Source organism: Sapajus apella, unplaced genomic scaffold, assembly GCF_009761245.1.
Source record: "Sapajus apella isolate SASKATOON/1434 unplaced genomic scaffold, GSC_monkey_1.0 scaffold14, whole genome shotgun sequence".
NCBI lineage: Eukaryota > Metazoa > Chordata > Mammalia > Primates > Cebidae > Sapajus > Sapajus apella.
This window is the reverse complement of record NW_022436954.1, coordinates 8,211,249-8,229,938: the sequence shown is the minus strand read 5'-3', so window position 1 is coordinate 8,229,938 and position 18,690 is coordinate 8,211,249. Positions and strand designations below refer to the sequence as shown.

At 46.4% G+C, this 18,690-nt stretch overlaps 1 protein-coding gene, 1 long non-coding RNA gene and 7 other non-coding genes across 10 annotated transcripts in view; 1 reads left to right on the top strand and 8 right to left on the bottom strand.

Moving 5' to 3' along the window:
* Nucleotides 1-3,486: 3,486 nt before the first annotated feature.
* Nucleotides 3,487-7,128, bottom strand: LOC116554876. Of its 2 annotated transcripts, XR_004270313.1 has the most exons (11): nucleotides 7,033-7,128; nucleotides 6,600-6,642; nucleotides 6,311-6,394; nucleotides 6,077-6,127; nucleotides 5,705-5,737; nucleotides 5,249-5,295; nucleotides 5,027-5,061; nucleotides 4,777-4,815; nucleotides 4,344-4,385; nucleotides 4,078-4,108; nucleotides 3,487-3,930 (listed from the first exon to the last, which is right to left on the bottom strand). It is a non-coding gene; the product is annotated as an uncharacterized LOC116554876 (long non-coding RNA). The 2 variants fall into 2 exon arrangements; XR_004270314.1 differs by lacking the exon at nucleotides 6,600-6,642 and having other exon boundaries at nucleotides 7,033-7,116.
* On the bottom strand, nucleotides 4,179-4,304 carry LOC116555273. The gene has a single exon (XR_004270469.1). It is a non-coding gene; the product is annotated as a small nucleolar RNA SNORD22 (small nucleolar RNA).
* LOC116555271 lies at nucleotides 4,570-4,638 on the bottom strand. The gene has a single exon (XR_004270467.1). It is a non-coding gene; the product is annotated as a small nucleolar RNA SNORD31 (small nucleolar RNA).
* On the bottom strand, nucleotides 4,893-4,962 carry LOC116555270. The gene has a single exon (XR_004270466.1). It is a non-coding gene; the product is annotated as a small nucleolar RNA SNORD30 (small nucleolar RNA).
* LOC116555266 lies at nucleotides 5,133-5,197 on the bottom strand. The gene has a single exon (XR_004270462.1). It is a non-coding gene; the product is annotated as a small nucleolar RNA SNORD29 (small nucleolar RNA).
* Nucleotides 5,807-5,881, bottom strand: LOC116555267. The gene has a single exon (XR_004270463.1). It is a non-coding gene; the product is annotated as a small nucleolar RNA SNORD28 (small nucleolar RNA).
* LOC116555268 lies at nucleotides 6,198-6,269 on the bottom strand. Its single transcript, XR_004270464.1, has one exon. It is a non-coding gene; the product is annotated as a small nucleolar RNA SNORD27 (small nucleolar RNA).
* On the bottom strand, nucleotides 6,471-6,544 carry LOC116555269. Its single transcript, XR_004270465.1, has one exon. It is a non-coding gene; the product is annotated as a small nucleolar RNA SNORD26 (small nucleolar RNA).
* A 73-nt stretch (nucleotides 7,129-7,201) lies between the features above and the next one.
* Nucleotides 7,202-18,690, top strand: part of SLC3A2 (solute carrier family 3 member 2) — a 38,996-nt gene continuing 27,507 nt past the window's right edge. The window contains exons 1-4 of the mRNA XM_032283064.1: nucleotides 7,202-7,368; nucleotides 7,419-7,593; nucleotides 16,916-17,008; nucleotides 17,577-17,669. Of these exons, the coding sequence (XP_032138955.1) occupies nucleotides 7,243-7,368; nucleotides 7,419-7,593; nucleotides 16,916-17,008; nucleotides 17,577-17,669 (487 nt within the window). The 5' untranslated portion in view covers nucleotides 7,202-7,242. The remainder of the gene's footprint in view (nucleotides 7,369-7,418; nucleotides 7,594-16,915; nucleotides 17,009-17,576; nucleotides 17,670-18,690) is intronic.

Genomic DNA, 18,690 nt, shown 5'->3' with positions numbered 1-18,690 from the left:
TTTTGTTTGAGACAGAGTTTCACTCATGTTACCCAGGCTGGAGTGCAATGGCGCAATCTCGGCTCACCGCAACCTCCGCCTCCTGGGTTCAGGCAATTCTCCTCCCTCAGCCTCCTGAGTAGCTGGGATTACAGGCACGCGCCACCATGCCCAGCTAATTTTTTGTATTTTTAGTAGAGACGGGGTTTCACCATGTTGACCAGGATGGTCTCGATCTGTTGACCTCGTGATCCACCCGCCTCGGCATCCCAAAGTGCTGGGAATTACAGGCTTGAGCCACCGCGCCCGGCCGAATTTTTGTATTTTTTATTTTATTTTTTTGAGGTGGAGTTTCGCTCTGTCCCTCAGGTTGGAGTACAGTGGTGCGATCTCAGCTCACTGCAATCTTTGCCTCCCGGGTTCAAACAATTCTCCTGCCTCAGCCCCCCAAGTAGCTGAGATTACAGGCATGTGCCACTATACCGGGCTATTTGGCTTTTTTTGTTTTTTTTGAGATGGAGTCTCACTCTGTTGGCCAGGCTAGAGTGCTATGGCGCCTTCTCTGAGAGCTCCACCTCCCAAGCTCAAGTGGTTCTCTTGCCTCAGTCTCCTGAGTAGCTGGGATTATAGGCGCCTGCCACCACGCCTGGCTAATTTTTTGTATTATTAGTAGAAACAGGATTTCACCATGTTGGCCAAGCTGGTCTCAAACTCCTGATCCACCTGCCTCGGCCTCCAAAGTGCTGGGATTACAGGCATGAGCCACCGCATCTGTTTTTTTTTTTTTTTTTTTTTTGATATGGGGTTTTGCTTTTGTTGCTCTGGCTGGAGTGCAATGCTTTGAACTTGGCTCACTGCCGCCTTTGCCTCCTGGATTCAAGCGATTCTCCTGCTTTGGCCTCCATAGTAGCTGGGATTACAGGCATGTGCCACCATGCCTGGCTAATTTTGTATTTTTAGTAGAGCTGGTGTTTCTCCGTGTTGGTCAGGCTGTCTCTCAATCTCAGGTGATCTCAGGTGATCCGCCTGCCAAAGTGCTGGGATTACAGGCACGAGCTAGCCATGGTGCTTGGACTGATTTTTGTATTTTTAGTAGAAACGGGGTTTCACCACGTTGGCCAGGCTGGTTGCAAACTCCTGACCTTAGGTAATTCACCCACCTTGGCCTCCCAAAGTGCTGGGATTATAGGCATAAGCCGCTGTGCCCAGCAATATTTATACATGTGTATATATATATATTTTTTTGTTTTGTTTGACATGGAGTCTTACTCTGTTGCCAGGCTGGAGTACAGTGGTGTGATCTCAGCTCACTGCAACCTCTGACTCCCTTATTCAAGCAATTCTTCTATCTTGGCCTCCTCAGTAGCTGGGATTACAGGCATGCGCCACCATGCCCAGCTAAGTTTTGTATTTTAGTAGAAATGGGGTTTCACTATGTTGTCCAGGATGGTCTTGATCTCTTGACCTTATGATCCGCCCGCCTCGGCCTCCCAAAGTGTTGGGATTACAGACATGAGCCACCATACCCAGCCACCTGACCACCACCTTTCTTGATGTATCAGTTTCCTCTTTGCCAGCAAATGTTGTAAATCCCAGGGAGTCTGAAATTCAGCATTATATAGACTTTTTGGACTGTACAATTCATTGCTTAAGAGGTGGTAGGGGAGAGGGGCTGTCCTGTACACTGTGGGATTTGGCAGCATCCTTGGCCTGTACCCACTAGATGTCAGTAGTATATACCTCCCCTCTCTAAGTTGTGACAGCCAAAAATGTCTGCAGACATTGCTAAATGTCCCCTAGGGGGAAAAGCCACCCTTGGCTGAGAACCACTGCACTATTTTAAATAATATTCAATTGTTTGTTCATCTTTTTGTCTCTCCTCCTTCCTCCTCTGGGATGTAACCAAACAGCAGTCAACAAAGAGCCTTGGTTTTTCTGGTGAGCGCATTGCTGCATTTGAGATAGAGGAGCTTGTCAGTGCCTTTTACTAAGGTGGGGAGATGGGGTTGGGAGGGGAGCAGGGGAAGGGCAGGGAATCAAGGAGCCGAATGTCCCATTGGACATCAAGTGGGAGGTTTGGTGTATCTGGAGCTTAGGGAAGATGTCCGGGCTAGAGACATTGTAGTCCAAGTCATTAATGTACAGAAGAAATGTGAGGAGCCAGGCCTCAGTCATTCTGGCCTTCTCCATTTCTCCATATTGTCCCAGTCTCATCTCTTTCTGTAACCTCCACCTACCAAGCTCAAGCAATTCTGGTGCCTCAGCTTCCCAAGTAGCTGGGACTATAGGCATGTGCCACCATGCTCAGCTCATTTTTGTATTTTCAGTAGAGATTTCACCATGTTGGCCAGGCTTATCTCAAACTGCTGACCTCATGATCTGTTTCCCTCAGCCTCCCAAAGTGCTGGGATTACAGGCATGGGCCACTGTGCTTGGTTATTAATTTTTTGGGGCAGAGTTTCATTTTTGTTCCCCAGGATGGAGTGCAATGGTGCCATTTCAGCTTACAAAAAACAAAGCTGGGGCTGGGGGCAGTGGCTCATGCCATCCCAGCACTTTGGAAGGCTGAGGCGGGTGGATCACCTGAAGTCAGGAGTTCGAGACCAGTCTAACCAATATGGTGAAACCCTGTCTCAAAAAAAGAAAAAAATGCCGGGCGCGGTGGCTCAAGCCTGTAATCCCAGCACTTTGGGAGGCCGAGGCGGGTGGATCACGAGGTCGAGAGATCGAGACCATCCTGGTCAACACGGTGAAACCCCGTCTCTACTAAAAAATACAAAAAATTAGCTGGGCATGGTGGCACATGCCTGCAGTCCCAGCTACTTGGGAGGCTTTAGCAGAATTGCTTGAACCCAGGAGGTGGAGGTTGTGGTGAGCTGAGATCACGCCATTGTACTTCCTACCACTTTGGGAGGCTAAGGTGGGTGGATCACCTGAGGTCAGGGGTTCAAGACCAGCCTGGCCATCATGGTGAAACCTCATAAAAAAAAAAAAACCCTGGCCAGATTCAGGTGTCTGTAATCCCAGCACTTTCAGAGGCAGAGGTGGGTGGACTGCTTGAACTATGGAGTTCGAGAGCAGCCTGGGTAACATTGTGGAACTGTCTCTACAAAAAACACAAAATTAGTTGGGCATGCTGGTGTCCACCTGTGGTCCCAGCTATTCAGGAAGGTGAGGTGGGAGAATCACTGGTGCCCAGGGTGCAGTGAGCCATGATCACACAAGCATTCTCCAGCCTGGGTAACAGAAATGAGCATCTGAAAAAATTGAGAGCTGCTGACCTAACCATAGGTAACTCTCTACCCCACAGTACCCACAGGTTGGCACTGTCCCTGTGCTCTCCCTGCTTTCCCAAGACCAGTGAAAAAGCACTATTTGGGAGGTGGGAAGGTCACTTGAGGTCAGGATGAATCCTGGCCAGCCTGGCAAACATGGTGAGATACCACCTCTACTGTAGTCCCAAGCCCCAGCTGCTAGCAAAGGAGATGCAAAAAACAAAACTAAACCTCAGTACTAAGTATTTTATTAATTTTCACCAATAACCAATATAGTAACAGAAATTGAAATTAATAGCAACTCAAAGCAACTTGTTCACATTATGGTGAGGCCAAGACACCCAAACCCTGCAAGCTTTTCATTCAAGATTGCTTCAGTGGTGTACATCTAGGGAATAAGTCTCTTAAGTATGCTGATAAATTAAGCTCCTTGAATGCTGCCTTGGGTTAGGAAATCCAGTATTAGGGCAGATTGCCAATGAAGCTGGGTAAAACCCAGTTAAAACAGCAAACTCTCAGGGCTTACTTGCTTGTGCCCAGGTAGACCCAACCAAAAGCATGATTTACAGTAAGGCTTAAAACATGAACTGAAGACTAAAATGACAGTATGTAAACTTCAACAGCCAAGTTGTCCACGGACTTGTAAAATTCACCTTCTAATGTTCAAGACAGATTCCTGCAGAGGAAAAAAAGTCACTGGATTGAAAAATACAAATCAATATAGATTAAAAAATACAAATCAATAGAATATTTAATACCATGTAACCTAGCAGCTTATTAAAGGCTATTTTAAAACCAGTTAAATATTTAGTCAGATACCTACCACTTATATATACCTTGTTCTTTACTCAGACCTGGAAAAAATAAAACCAATGTTTTCAATAAGTGATGATTACTCCCTTTCTCTGCACAGAAATATTTATGGTCCCTCAGACAGTTCCTTCTGGAACAAACCTTCCTCTTCTCCCCCAGCCAGTCCCAGTGGGTTCACCTTTACAGGCTCTGGGACTAGGACAGAGGGTAAGACATGTGAAAGTTTCTTCATTGGGAAATTTTAGCTTAGCCCACCTTACAGTTAGGTTTACTCACCTATAACTTCAGTTTGGAGGTGAGCAGAAACATCTAGTTTTCCTACAAAATCAAGAAGTTAGTTTTGAGAGACTTTCATTTTACTATCTTTCCAGTGTATGTGCTGCTTGCCAGAAGGTTTCAGGGCACATTTTACAGGAAGCACTTAGGCCAAGAAACTTACTGGCTGTAAAGAAGGCCTCCTCAATTAACTTCTAATTTTTAGAATGTCATTGCAAAGCAGGCTCACAGCTCAGAAAACACCATTCAGTCACTCTGATCAGACTGGGGCGGTATTCAACTCATCACTGGTGAGCAGGAACTCACTGGTGGTTCAGGAATGATTAAAGACTTTGGGTTAGGCAAGTAATGCCTGTACACATTCATCCAGAACACAGTGGTATCACACAGAAAAATGACAGCCATTGATGGTAGCCATTGCAAAGGCATTTACCTCAAATTCCCCTTGAGCTGTAGAGAGAAGGTACGGGCCCTGAAGGGAGGAAGACCTCTAGTCAGTAATGTCTGATACCTTGCACCAAGTTGTTCCCACCCAAGTTATCATTCCTAGAAAATCAGATTTTAGAGTCTCAACAGCAAGTTATCAGCCGAACGAGATTCTATTTAAGTCATCACAGAGGCCTAAAAAGGCACTTTTTCCTGCTCTATATGCTGAATGCACTGAATACAGTGAAATTACTCACCTTTGAGCCCAAAAGCAGGTTATTGGTAATAGCACCTAGAGAAAAACAAGTCTGTGAATGAAAGATTCCTCAGGCATATGGTGACCCCTCACTCCCTTGCATTCTCGTTTCTCAGGTGTTCATGTGTTTTCACTGTCAGTCATAGTGAGCTAGTTTGATTCATCATAGAAACTGCCTACTTGGTGGTATAAGCTGCAAGTAACAACAAAAACATCAACTAACCTCTCGGCTTCAAAGGCTTTTCAATGGTAAATAGCAACAAACTGCTCCTGAATAATAATAATAAAACATTCAATTAGCTAATTAGCCCAAAACAGCTAAAACTATTTTAGTTATGGTTGCTAGGGACAAGCTAAGAAAAGGTAACCAAATGCCCCAGACAGTTCCTTATGGAATAAGCTTTCATGCTCTCTTCCAGTTAAAACTGGCGGGTTCACAATGATTTGTTCCCACGCTTTAACAGGGGGGTAAGGCTGAACCCTGGAGAAAGCTACAACTAAAAAGCATGTCTGATCCTGGGCACATCAGTGGTTATCTGCGAGAAAAAAGGTGGGGCTTTGAAACATCACTACAGAGAACAAGAGAAACCAGCCAACTTTATGGGTTAAGCAGACTTTGGAAACAAGTACCAAGATGGCCAAGCTGGATAATACTCATACAACTCAAAAACCAACTTACTTTAAGATAGAAGCAGACCATCAGCAGGACTACCTGGAAAGGTGAGCAAATTAGTTATTTTAAGGTATTAGGATGGAATGAAGCTTCCTCATAAACAACAACTGCCATCAGAACTCTAACATGCTATTAACTTTGGTACCTCACAGGACATCAGCTCATCAATTCAAATCATCTGACAGTAATGTGTTACATGGATGAGGGAAACACGCACCCTTAAGAAGCACTGTAGCACTGGGCTGCCTTCTCCCTCCCCAGAAAATCATTTCAAGAGAAACAAGATGGAAGGCGACAAAAAGCAGCATTGCTTCCGCCGACCACTTGCCTCTTGTGAACATTTAGAGATGACATCCCCCAATTAATTTGGATAATTACCTGTATTCACCCTGGGAGGCATTTGAATTCCTCAGGATAGACTGTGAGATGCTGCAAACAGAGGAAGGCATTTTATGAACCTAAAAATAGCCACTCAAAAACACCGTAAGACCTCTGGCCCACTTCTCAGTAGTAAGATGACATCACTTTGAAGTTCAGCCATATGCTTGTCATTTTGTGTTCATCACGGAGTGGTAATCTACCTCCGTAATAGCATGAACCAGGTAAACCTACCTGGAGCATTACTGAAACGTTGGCTTTGCCGAAAGATGGGTCTTGTCCCATTTCTTCACCAGTAACCTCTTGCGGGCTGAACATCTGAAAAATAACACCCTTCACTAACAACTCAGAACGAATTCAGTAGGCCCCTGAGGTTTGTTGCTTACAGTACAGTGCTACTCAGAAATGTTGTTTTCTCCACTAATCCATCAGAAAGAGAGAGTTCAGTTAGTAAAATCATCCCCGTAGCGACTTCCACACACAGTTAAAGAACAGAGATTAAGAAGTGGCCATAAAAACTTACTGTAACGATAGAATTCTTTTCGACTCAAACGTGCGCGTAAACCCTGCAAACAAGAACCCAAGACGACATTATGTCAACACAGGGTATTTTGAAAACGCTATTTTCTGAAGCAACGGCTCAATAGGAGGTTTGCAGGGCCCGTCTCCTCAGAGTTACTTATCCTCACGGAGCTCAGTACAGGTCTGTGAAAAGTTCCTCATCATAGACAGGGCCACCTGCACGACCCACCATCGCCATTTTGTCCTTCAAAAAGGCCCGAAGCTGCTTTGAAGCCTTGAGGCCATGCCCAAGACCTCAACGGCCCGTCATCCTGGCCAGACAGCTACAATACAGAAGGTACTGCGCGTGCTATGCCGTGTTCGCATAACGTACAAAAACAAAAACAACAAAAACACCAAATACTTAACAGCTAGAAAGCCTACGAATCACTCACCTAACCAAGTGGAGCAATGAGACCGATGGGAGCGCCGAGAGACGCTTAAATATCTTCCCGCAGAGGCCCACGGGATTCGTGGGTGGGGCTATGGAAGCGCACGCGCATACATTGACCGCCAGCGACCCCGGGGAGTTGTGGGTAGAGAGATCCGGGGCAGGGGGGCGTAGACAAAGCGCTACATGAACTTGCAGCGCGAAAAAGGAGCGCATGCGCCCTATGGAAGCGCGCTCGCTCACCGACCGCATTGCGGCTTGGCCTTCTCTCCCAGTGCACGTGGCAGGAGCGGTGAGATCACTGCTTCACTCCGATCCTGGACTGCCGGTCGGATCCGAGGTTCGACGATCTAAGCTCACGCCGATCCTGGACTGACGGTCGGATCTGAGCACCCTGTTCTGAGCTCCCCTTTGCCCCCACACACCTTAAACCCGTGTGCAAGATCCGCCTCCATGGAACCACAACCTCCTGAAGCCTTGACCAACGTCGTCTCGGTTCCGCGCCAGCAGCCCAGCTCACATTCAGAGGCTGGTGTCCAGGCTCTCAGCGCGGGGGAAGGCTCAGGTACTGGATCCCGGGCTAAGCTCGGGTGGAGGTCCCCTTTCGTGGAGCCATTTCGGGAGAGTAAGTCAGGGCATAAGTGCTCCACTGAAGACGGGATCTGATTTTTTCCTAACTTGGCCCCCGATGTCCTGCATTCTGGTGAGTTTTCTTTAGATTTTGGACTACTACGGGCCAACGTTAGCTAACAGTTGTGGAGCACTTTTTTTTTGTTTTTGTTTTGAGACGGAGTCTCGCTCTGTTTCCCAGTCTGGAATGCAGTGGCGGATCTTCGCTCACTGCAACCTCCGCCTCCCGGGTTCAAGCGATTCTCCCACCTCAGCCTCCCGAGAAGCTGGGACTACAGTCGCATGCCACCATGCCCGTCTAATTTTTGGTAGTTTTAATAGAGATGGGGTTTCACCGTGTTAGCCATGCTGGTCTCCATCTCCTGACTCGTGATGCGCCCACCTTGGCCTCCCAAAGTGTTGGGATTACAGGCGTGAGCCACTGAGACGGGCCGATGGTTCCTCTTTTTAAGCAAACTATATGAATCTGTTAATCCACAAAATCTTGAGCTACGTGGGATGACAACCCCCATTTTATAGAAGCCGAACCTTAAAGAGCTGCGGCAGTGCTGCCTGCTGCACCTCCTGTCTGATCAGAGTGGTTGCAGTCAGCTATAGACTGTTTTATGGAGACCGGACAGCATTAGTTCAGTCGTTTGTGGTAAACATCTCTGTGTACAAGCACACTTTATAAACATTTTGCTCCCCCCGAGACGGAGTCTCCTTCTGCCGCCCAGGCTGGAGTGCAGTGGAGCGATCTCGGTTCACTGCATCCTCCGCCTCCCAGGTTCAAGCGTTTCTCCTGCCTCAGCCTCCTGAGTAGCTGTGATAACAGGCGCCCGCCATCATGCCTGGCTAATTTTTGTATTTTTAGTGGAGACGGGATTTCACCATGTTGGCCAGGCTGGTCTCGATCTCCTGACCTCAGGTGATCTGCCCGCCTCGGCCTCCCAAAGTGCTGGGATTACAGGTGTGAGCTACGGCTCCCGGCCCGGAATATTTTATTTTTAAACTTGTGGAGATGGGGTCTCATTATGTTAGCCAGGCTGTGCTTTACTACTTTTACATCACTCAGTTCTGTTCTCAAGATAGTTGGGGGGTGGGGGCAAGCAAATACACAGGAAACAAATGGAATAATTGGGTGCTGTTTCTCATCTCTCATCTGGCCCAATTTTCACTCTCTTGGGGACACTTCCCATGCATACCCCAGGGGAACATTGACACTGTGCATAAATGCTGAGGGAACTGCAGTTTGAAGGAAGTTATTTTAGACTGGAATAAGTTTATTCACTAATCATTAAGCACTTGTTCTGTGCATGAAAAAACATATGGGGGGAAAGATAAGACACTCTGCCCTCTAGGAGATTTTCATCTGTTGGGAAATTAAGACTTGAGTATAAGTAGCCTAAGTCCAGGACTGAAAAGTTGTAGCAAAATAGACAGAAAATGAGATAGGCCTGGTGTTTGGCTCAGCACTTTGTTTTTTTTTTTTTTTTTTTTTTGAGATGGAGTTTTGCTCTTGTCTCCCAGGCTGGAGTGTAATAGCGCAATCTCAGCTCACTGCAATCTCCAGCCCCCTGAGTTCAAGCAGTTCTCCTGCCTCAGCCTCCTGAGTAGCTGAGATTACAGGTGCCCACCACCACACCCAGCTAATTTTTTCTTTTTAAGTAGAGACAGGGTTTTACCATTTGGCCAGGCTGGTCTCGAACTCCTGACCTCAGGTGATCCTCCCACCTTTTCCTCCCAAAGTGCTGGGATTACTGGTGTGAGCCACCACGCCCGGCCTGGATCAGCATTTTGGGAGGCAAGGCTGGAGGATCTCTTGAGCCCAAGAGTTGAAGACCAGCCTAAGCAACATAGTGAAAAACTCATCTCTATGAATGGAAAAAAAAGAAAGAAAAGAAAAAATTAGCCGGGAATGGTGGTGCGTGCTTGTAGCTGCAGCTACTTGGGAAGCTAAGATGGGAGGATTGCTTGAGCCCAGGAGGTTGAGGCTGCAAGTGAGCTGTGATCGAGCCACTGCCCTGCACTACAGCTTGGATGACTGAGTGAGACCTTGTGTCAAAAAACAAAAGACAGCTGGGGGTGGTGGCTCACACCTGTAATCCCAGCACTTTGGGAGGCTGAGGTGGGCGGATCACCTGAGGTCAGGAGTTCGAGACCAGCCTGACCAATATGGTGAAACCCCATCTTAAAACAAAACAAAACAAAACAAAAAAACCCAGAAGACAAAGTGGGACAGATAAACTATGGGAAATCAAGATGGCCCAGAGTGGACAGACAAGGCTGCGGAGGCTTTGTCTGGGATGGCAGTTGGGAAATGCTTTATAGAACGTCTGAGCCTGAAAGGGTAGATGGACTTGGGAGGGGAATTCCAGTTAAAGAAACACTGAGCACAGGCTTGGTGCTAGGAAAAGAAGGACGTGTATGGATATAATTCATGAAAGATGGGCAAAAGGGGAGTACTAGAATATGAAACTGGAAAGTACTTCCTGGGGAAAGCCAGATAAGCAGGACCTTGAATGCAAAGCTAAATCATTTGAATTATTGATAGAAAAAAACCAGAGAGAGTTTTTAAGTAGGAAGGTGATAAAACATGGGGGGATAAGGTGGAGACAAGGAGATAAATTAGATTGCCATAGTAGCTTAGGCAAGAAGATTCAATACTAACAAGTGTAACAGCAGTGGAGATGGAAAAGAGGGGATTTAGATCTGGGGGTCTCCAACTCACTTATAGAAATCAGGTAAGTAATGTGGGTAAGGGAAATGAACTGAGTTGGGACTCTGGTGAACTGGGCAAGCCCTTTCACAGCTCCAGCTGATGGTTGCTTTGTGAGCATATTGTCTCTGTGTGATCAGATAGTCAGTTTTCAAGAGAATCCAGAAGTCCATAATAGTGTATTTACCCATTTTAAAATGTTGAATTAAAAATTTTTGGCTGGGCATTGGTGGCTCACACCTGTAATCCTGGCACTTTTGGAGGCTGAAGTGGGTGGGTCACCTGAGGTCAGGAGACCAGCCTGGTCAACGGGGTCCCGTCTCTAAGAAAAATACAAAAATTAGCCAGGCGTGGTGGTGGGGCTTGTAATCCTAGCAATTTAGGAGGCTGAGGCAGGAGAAGCAATTGAACCCAGGAGGTGGAAGTTACAGTGAGCAGAGATCAGGCCACTGCACTCTAGCCTGGGGGACAAGATCCAGTCTCAAAAACAAACAAATAAGAAAACCCAAATATGCCTGTGGGCCAAAGGTGACCCATGATTGTGAGTTTGCAACCTTTGTGTAGTGACCTAGAATTCACTAGAGAAGAGGGCATTAAGAAAAAAAAAAGTAGGCTGGGTGTGGTATCTCAGGCCTGTAATCCCAGCAGTTTGGGAGGCTGAGGCAGGTGGATCACCTGAAGTCAGGAGTTCAAGACCAGCCAGGGCAATATGGTGAAAACCCTGTCTCTACTAAAAATACAAAAATTAGCCCGACCTGGTGGCATGTGCCTGTAATCCCATCTACTCAGGAGGCCAAGGCATGAGAATTGCTTGAACCCGGGAGGTGGAGGTTGCATTGACCTGAGATTGTGCCATTGCATTCCAGCCTGGGCAACAAACAGTGAGACTCTGTCTCAAAAAAAAAAAAATCCCTGCTTGTGACAGGGCCAGTGGCTCACATCTGTAATCCCAGCACTTTGGGAGGCCAAGGGGAGAGGGTCCCTTGAGGCCAGAGGTTTGAGACCAGCCTGGGCAACACAGTAAGATGAAACCCCTGTCTCTACAGGAAAAGAAGCCCTGCCTCCCCATCACCACTCCTTCCCCAAGCCTAATCTGCCACTTCCCACCCACAGTAAACGCCCTGGGGTTTGATTTTATCTAGGTAAATCATCCCATTATCTCTATTGTCTAGCAGAATACAATTTGCAAATAGGACTCGGTATACACTTAGCTACCTACATAAGTATTTTTTCAGTTTGCCTCTTTATGTTGGGAAGGCTGTAAATTTTTAAGGGATTTTTTCCCAGCAAATTCATTTACTGTCCTACCTTACCAAATGATTTTGCTCTTAGAGAGGGCTGGAAAGTTTGTTCAAAGAGCAACCCTGCCCCCACCTGGCAGCAAGAGGGACTGCCTCAATAGAGGAGACATAGGTAAATTCCCTCCCAGTGCTTGGCAGGGAACTGGGAGACAGTAAGTCAGGACCTTGGAGAAAAGATTCAAGTTCAGTTTCTTTTTCTTTTCTTTCTTTTTTCTCTTTTTTTTTTTTTTTTTTTGAGACAGAGTCTCGCTCTATCACCCAGGCTGGAGTACAGTGGTGTGAAGTGGTGTGATCTCAGCTCACTGCAACCTCTGCCTCTCAGGCTCAAGCGATTCTCTTGCCTCTGCTTTCTGAGTAGCAGGCACCTGCCACCACACCTGGCTACTTTTCATATTTTAGTAGAGACGGGGTTTTGCTATGTTGGCCAGGCTGGTCTTGGACTCCTGACATCAAGTGATCCTCCTGCCTCGGCTTCCCAAAGTGCTGGGATTACAGGCCTGAGCCATCACGGTGGGCCTCAATTTCTTTTCTTTTCTTTTTTTTTTTTTTTGAGACGGCTCTTTGCTTTAATTACCCAGGCTGGAGTGCAATGGCGCGATCTTGGCTCATCGCAACCTCCGCCTCCTGGGTTCAGGCAATTCTCCTGCCTCAGCCTCTTAAGTAGCTGGGATTACAGGCACGCGCCACCATGCCCAGCTAATGTTTTGTATTTTTAGTAGAGACAGGGTTTCACCATGTTGACCAGGATGGTCTCGATCTCTTGACCTCGTGATCCACCTGCCTCGGCCTCCCAAAGTGCTGGGATTACAGGCTTGAGCCACCGCGCCCGGCCTCATTTCTTTTCTTTTTAAACTAGGGTCTCACTCTATCATCTAGGCTGGTGTGCAGTGATTCTTCTGCCTCAGACTCCCTAGTAGCTGGGATTACAGGCATGTACCACCACGCCCAGCTAAGTTTTGTATTTTTAGTAGAGATGGGTTTCACCATGTAGGCCAGGATGGTCTCGATCTCTTGCTCTTGTGATCCACCTGCCTCGGACTCCCAAAGTGCTGGGATTACTGGTGTGAGCCACTTTTAATTTTTTTTTTTGAGATAGAGTGAGCTGGCTTGCAGTGGCGCTATCTGGGCTCACTGCAATTTCCACCTCCCGAGTTCTTGGGCCTCAACCTCCCAAGCAGCTGAGACTCCGGGTGTGCACCACTACCATGCCTGGCTAGTTTTTGTTTTTTTTTTGTTTGTTTGTTTGTTTTGAGACAGATCCCCACTGTGTTGCCCAGGCTGGAGTACAGTGGCATGATCTAGGCTCACTGCAACATCTGCCTCCCAGGTTCAAGCAACTCTCCTGCCTCAGTCTCCCACCCCCAGCCCCCATTTAAACACGTAGAACCGAGGAAATGACTAGCGATGGGTCAATGGACAAGCAGACGTACAGTGAGCTCTGTGTTGGCTAGGACTTGAGTTACTGCCTGACACCTGTAAGTCCCCAGGCTAATGCAGGGATTATGATGATGCTTTGGGTTTTGAAGTTTCATTGTCAGCTCAGATCTTTTGCCCCAAATCCTGAAAGTGTCTAGGCATTTCCCTTTACCCAGCATACCGTTATCTGAGTAGGTGATATGTTGACGGTCTCACTTTTGGGAGGAATTGGGGGAAATTGTTCAAAGAGCAACCCTGCCCCCACCTGGCAGCAAGAGGGACTGCCTCAGTTAATAGAGGAGAAGGATATGCAAATTAATGGAGAAGGATATGCAAATTCCCTCCCAGTTTTAGCATCCTTTCCTAGGGATTTGGGCACTTCTTCAGTAATTGAGTTTTGGGTATGAAAGTTGGCTCAGCTGGGCACGGTAGCTCACACCTGTAATCCCAGCACTTTGGGAGATGTGGGCAGATCACTTGAGGTCAGGAGTTTGAGACCTGGCCTCAACAAGGCGAAACCCTGTATCTACTAAAAATACAAAAATTAGCTGGGCGTGTGCCTGTAATCCCAGCTACTGGGGAGGCTGAGCAGGAGAGGCCCTTGTACCCTGGAGGTGGAAGAGGTTGCAGCAGGGCTAGATTGTGCCGCTGCATTCCTGCCTAGGCAACAGAGCAAGATTCTGTCTCGGGGGAAAAAAAAAAAAAAAAAAAAAAAAAATTGGCTCAGATCCAGGAGTGAATTAAGGATTTTGACTGTTTATTGTGGTGATTGCCGTTAGCTGCCCCTTCTTCCTCTCTTCTCTTCTTGCTTTTTTTTTTTTTTGGGTTGTAGATGTGTAGTAGCATCGTTTTTGGCTGTCCACATATTTTTCTTCTAGGGATGCCATGCTCCATGTATCCACAACTGTGTGGGTCAAAGTCCCATGGCTACCAACATTGCCAGTTTTATGGTAGTTGCCCATTTCTGGCTTTTGGCAGCTAAGCAGTGCTACCTGGCCTCTGTGATGTGGTGGGAGGTACTTCCCCATGTATCTTGAGTACCATGTATTTTGAGTAGCTCAGCTCTGCGACTGCTTCTCCTGTCATCAGCTGTGGATTGCACAGGAGCCACCAACTGAATTTCTAAGCAGTACTGATGCCCACTGATATCACTAGTGCATTCCTGATGGTCTTGTAAATGTTATGTCCTTTGGGGCCTTTCTTGGAACACCATTCTCTTTGGTCTCACATACTAACAGTACAGTATGTCTATTCCAGCATGCCCATTTTCTTCAGCCACTTTTTTTTTTGAGATGGAGTTTCGTTCTTGTCACCTGGGCTGGAGTGCGATGGTGTGATCTCAGCTTATTGCAACCTCTGCCTCCAGGCTTCAAGAGATTCTCCTGCCTCAGCCTCCTGAGTAGCTGGGATTACAGGCACACGCCACCATGCCCAGCTGAATTTTTGTATTTGTAGTAGAGACGGGGTTTCACCATGTTGACCAGGATGGTCTCGATCTCTTGACCTCATGATCCACCCGCCTCGGCCTCCCAAAGTGCTGGGATTACAGGCTTGAGCCACCGCGCCCGGCTAACGTTATGTTTTTGACACATTTTGCATATCTTTTATGTCTTGGTTCTTTCAGATTTAGTCATTTCTAGCATTCTAGTTAGAAATTTTCTACAAATTATTTTTCAAATATGCTCAAAATTATTTTTCAAAAAAAATTTTCTTTTGTGACAAACTCTTACTTTTGTCGTTCAGGCTGATGTGTCTGCCTCGGCCTCGGCCTCCCAAAGTGCTGGGATTGTAGGCATGAGCCACTGTGTCCAGCCCTAATTTTTGTATTTTTAGCAGAGACAAGGTTTCACCATGTTGGCCAGGCGGGTCTCGAACTCCTGACCTCAAGTGATCCACCCACCTTGTCCTCCCAAAGTGCTGGGATTATAGGTGTGAGCCACCACGCCCACCTGAATTGGCTATTTATTTTTTTAATCTTTGTGTTTTTATTTATTTTTGAGTTGGAGTCTTGCTTTGTGACCAGGCTAGAGTGCAGTGGCACAATCTTGGCTCACTGCAACCTCTGCCTCCCAGGTTTAAGCAATTCCTTGCCTCAGCCTCCTGAGTAGTTGGGATTACAGGTGCCCACCTCCATGCCTGGCTAATTTTTGTATTTTTAGTAGAGACAGGGGTTTCACTGTCTTGGCCGTTGGCCTTGAACTCCTGACCTCGTGATTCACCTGCCTAGGTCTCCCAAAGTGCTGGGATTACAAGCGTGAGCCACTGCCTCCTGTAATTGTGTGATCTTCACTCACCACAACCTCTGCCTCCCGGATTCATGTGATTTTCCTGGCTTAGTCTTCCAAGTAGCTGGGATTATGGGCATGCGCCACCATGCCTGGCTAATTTTGTATTTTGTCGTAGAGACATGGTTTTTCCATGTTGATCAGGCTGGTCTCCAACACCCGACCTCAGATGATCTGCCCACCTCAGCATCCCAAAGTGTTGGGATTACAGGCTTGAGCCACAGTGTTGGGTCCTAGTTCTATTCTGTAATTAGAATAGAATTTCTATTCTGTGATTTTTTTTTTCCTTGCTGAATTATTGGGCTTTTTCTTACTGATTTTTAGTCATAATTTATGTTTCGTCTACTTTGTTGTATTAGTTTCAGATACTATGTCTTCTATTTGTGGCTCGTCTTTTTAGTTTGTTATGGCAAGTTGTGATGCATAATTTTTTCTCTTTCTATGTTGCACGATTTTTCTTTTTCTTTTTCTTTTTTGTTTGAGACCGGGTCTTGCTTTGTCGTCCAGGCTGGAGCCCAGCGGCGCAATCTCAGCTCACTGCAACCTCTGCCTTCCAGATTCAAGCGATTCTTCCGCCTCAGTCTCCCCAGTAGCTGGGACTACAGGCGTGTGCCACCACGCCCGGCTAATTTTTATGTTTTTTTTTTTTTTTTTTTTTGAGACGGAGTTTCGCTCTTGTTACCCAGGCTGGAGTGCAATGGCGCGATCTCGGCTCACCGCAACCTCCGCCTCCTGGGTTCAGGCAATTCTCCTGCCTCAGCCTCCTGAGTAGCTGGCATTACAGGCACGCGCCACCATGCCCAGCTAATGTTTTGTATTTTTAGTAGAGACGGGGTTTCACCGTGTTGACCAGGATGGTCTCATCTCTTGACCTTGTGATCCGCCCGCCTCGGCCTCCCAAAGTAGAGGCGTGAGCCACCTTGCCCGGCCTTATTTGCCTTTTTCTTAATGGTTTATTATTTTTTGAACATCCTTTGATTTTTCTGTGGCATCTTAATGGTTTATTCTTTTGTGTCTTCTTAAAAAGCTCTTCATCCTGACATCTGAAAGATATTTTCTTCTAAAATTTTTAAATATTTTCTTTTTATATTTAGGTTATTTGATTACTTAGAGTATAATTTTATGATTAATGTGAAGTAGTGATTTAATTTTTTTTATAGTGCCATTTGGTGAATAGTTCATTCTTTCCCCAGTGATTATGTTATCTTTGCATATATTGTTTCAAGTGTGCATGGATTATTTTTAGGCCCTGTTTTCTGTTCCATTGGTCACTTGCCCATCCCTGTGCCTTTTTTTTTTTTTTTTGGGAGACGGAGTCTCACTCTGATGCCCAGGCTAGAGTGCAATAGCGCGATCTCGGCTCACTGCAACCTCTGCCTCCCAGGTTCAAGCAATTCTCCTGCCTCAGCCTCCTGAGTAGCTACGATTACAGTTGACTGCCACCACACTAAACTAATTTTTTTTGTAGTTTTCGAAGAGACAGAGTTTCACTATTTTGGCCAGGCTGGTCTTTAGCGTGCTGTGATTGTTACTTTAGACATTCTTCTTCTTTTGTAGAAATGGTGTCTCACTGTGTTGCCCAGGATGGTCTTGAACTCTTGGCCTCAAGTGATCTTCCTGCCCTGGTTTCCCAGAATGTTGAGATTAAAGGTAATTATTACTATAGCAAATAATATGCCTGCTACCTGGTAGGACTTGTCTTTTTTTTTCCCTCCCCAAGGGAAGGGGTTCTGAAGGGAGGGATCTTTTTTTTTGTTACCGAGTCTTGCTCTGTTGCCCAGGCTGCAGTGCAGTGGTGTGATCTTGACTCACTGCAACCTCTGCGTCCCAGGTTCAAGCAATTCTCCTGTCTCTGCCTCCCAAGTAGCTGAGATTACAGGCGCCTACCACCATGCCCAGCTAATTTTCTGTAGTTTTAGTAGAGACAGTTTTACCAAGTTGGCCAGCCTGGTCTCGAACTCCTGATCTCAGGTAATCTGCCTGCCTCGGACTCCCAACGTGCTGGGATTACAGGCGTGAGCCACTGGGCCCAGCCATGTACAGACCGGGTTTGTGTTGCCCAGGCTAGTCTCGAATTCTGGCCATACTTTATATGTTATTAATAGTATTAATATTATTATTATTTGTAGACACTGGGTCTGACTGTGTTGCCCAGGATGGTCTCAAATTGTGGCCATACTTTATATATTAATAATGTTATTATTATCATTATTTGTAGAGACTGGGTCTGACTGTGTTGCCCCGGCTGGTCTTGAATTCTTGGCCTCAAGTGATCGTCCTGCCTCAGCTTCAAAGAATGCTGAGATTACAGGTAACTATTATTTTAGCAAATAACATGGTTGCTATCTGGTAGGATTTGTCTTTAAAAATACAATTTTGTTCTTTAAAGATATCTTTACATATCCTTGGCCCTTTTCTCTTGCACATGAATTATAGGATTGTCTTATAAAGTTTTCAACATCAGATATTAAGATTTGTTTTAGAATTGTGTTTGGATTTATAGATTGTTTGTGTTGGGAACCAGCCCAACCCTGAAGGAGTGAGAAAGGAAATAAAGACACAAGAATAGAATTTTACTGCATGGGTCCAGGGGTCCAGTACACTCTGGGGGATCACTGGCACTGAGCTCTGGGCTTCATCTTGAAGGCTGTGAGGAGGGGCAGTTGAGGAAGATAGCCCTAGGAAGAGCATGTGTCTGCAGCATTCAATAGCAAAGGTGGCTCTCCTAAGAAATGCTAACTAAGGACAGTGAGGTTTTACAACCCATTGTCTATCGAGGTGTTGAGGCAAAGAGGTGTAGTGTATAAGGCACCATAAGGTCTGACCACACACCGTGCATCAAGGGACTTTAATCTCCCGAGCATCATGGACACAGAGCAATAGGAATTGCTCCATATTCTGAGAACATAGGCAGAGCCTCTGGCGTTCCTGTGATCTCTGCCCTGTAAGGCCTTCTGGCAGAGGTTGCATTACTTCCCAGAGTGTTTTGCATAAGCTCCCTTTAGGAGATCTCGCACAAACTCTGTTGGGATGAGTTTTGGGACCAAAGCAGATTTTTCTGCTCTACAACCACACCGAGTGTTCCGCAGTTACAGGGCGCTCTCAGATGCTCTTCACCATAGGCCTCCTGTTACCGCTGGATCTCTGCTTTTATTGTACTGCACCATAGTTTGGATATGATCTGTGACACAAATCTCAGTGTATAAAAAGCAAAGCAAGCTGGGTGTGGTGGCTCAAGCCTGTAATCCCAGCACTTTGGGAGGCCGAGGCGGGTGGATCACGAGGTCAAGAGATCGAGACCATCCTGGTCAACATGGTGAAACCCCGTCTCT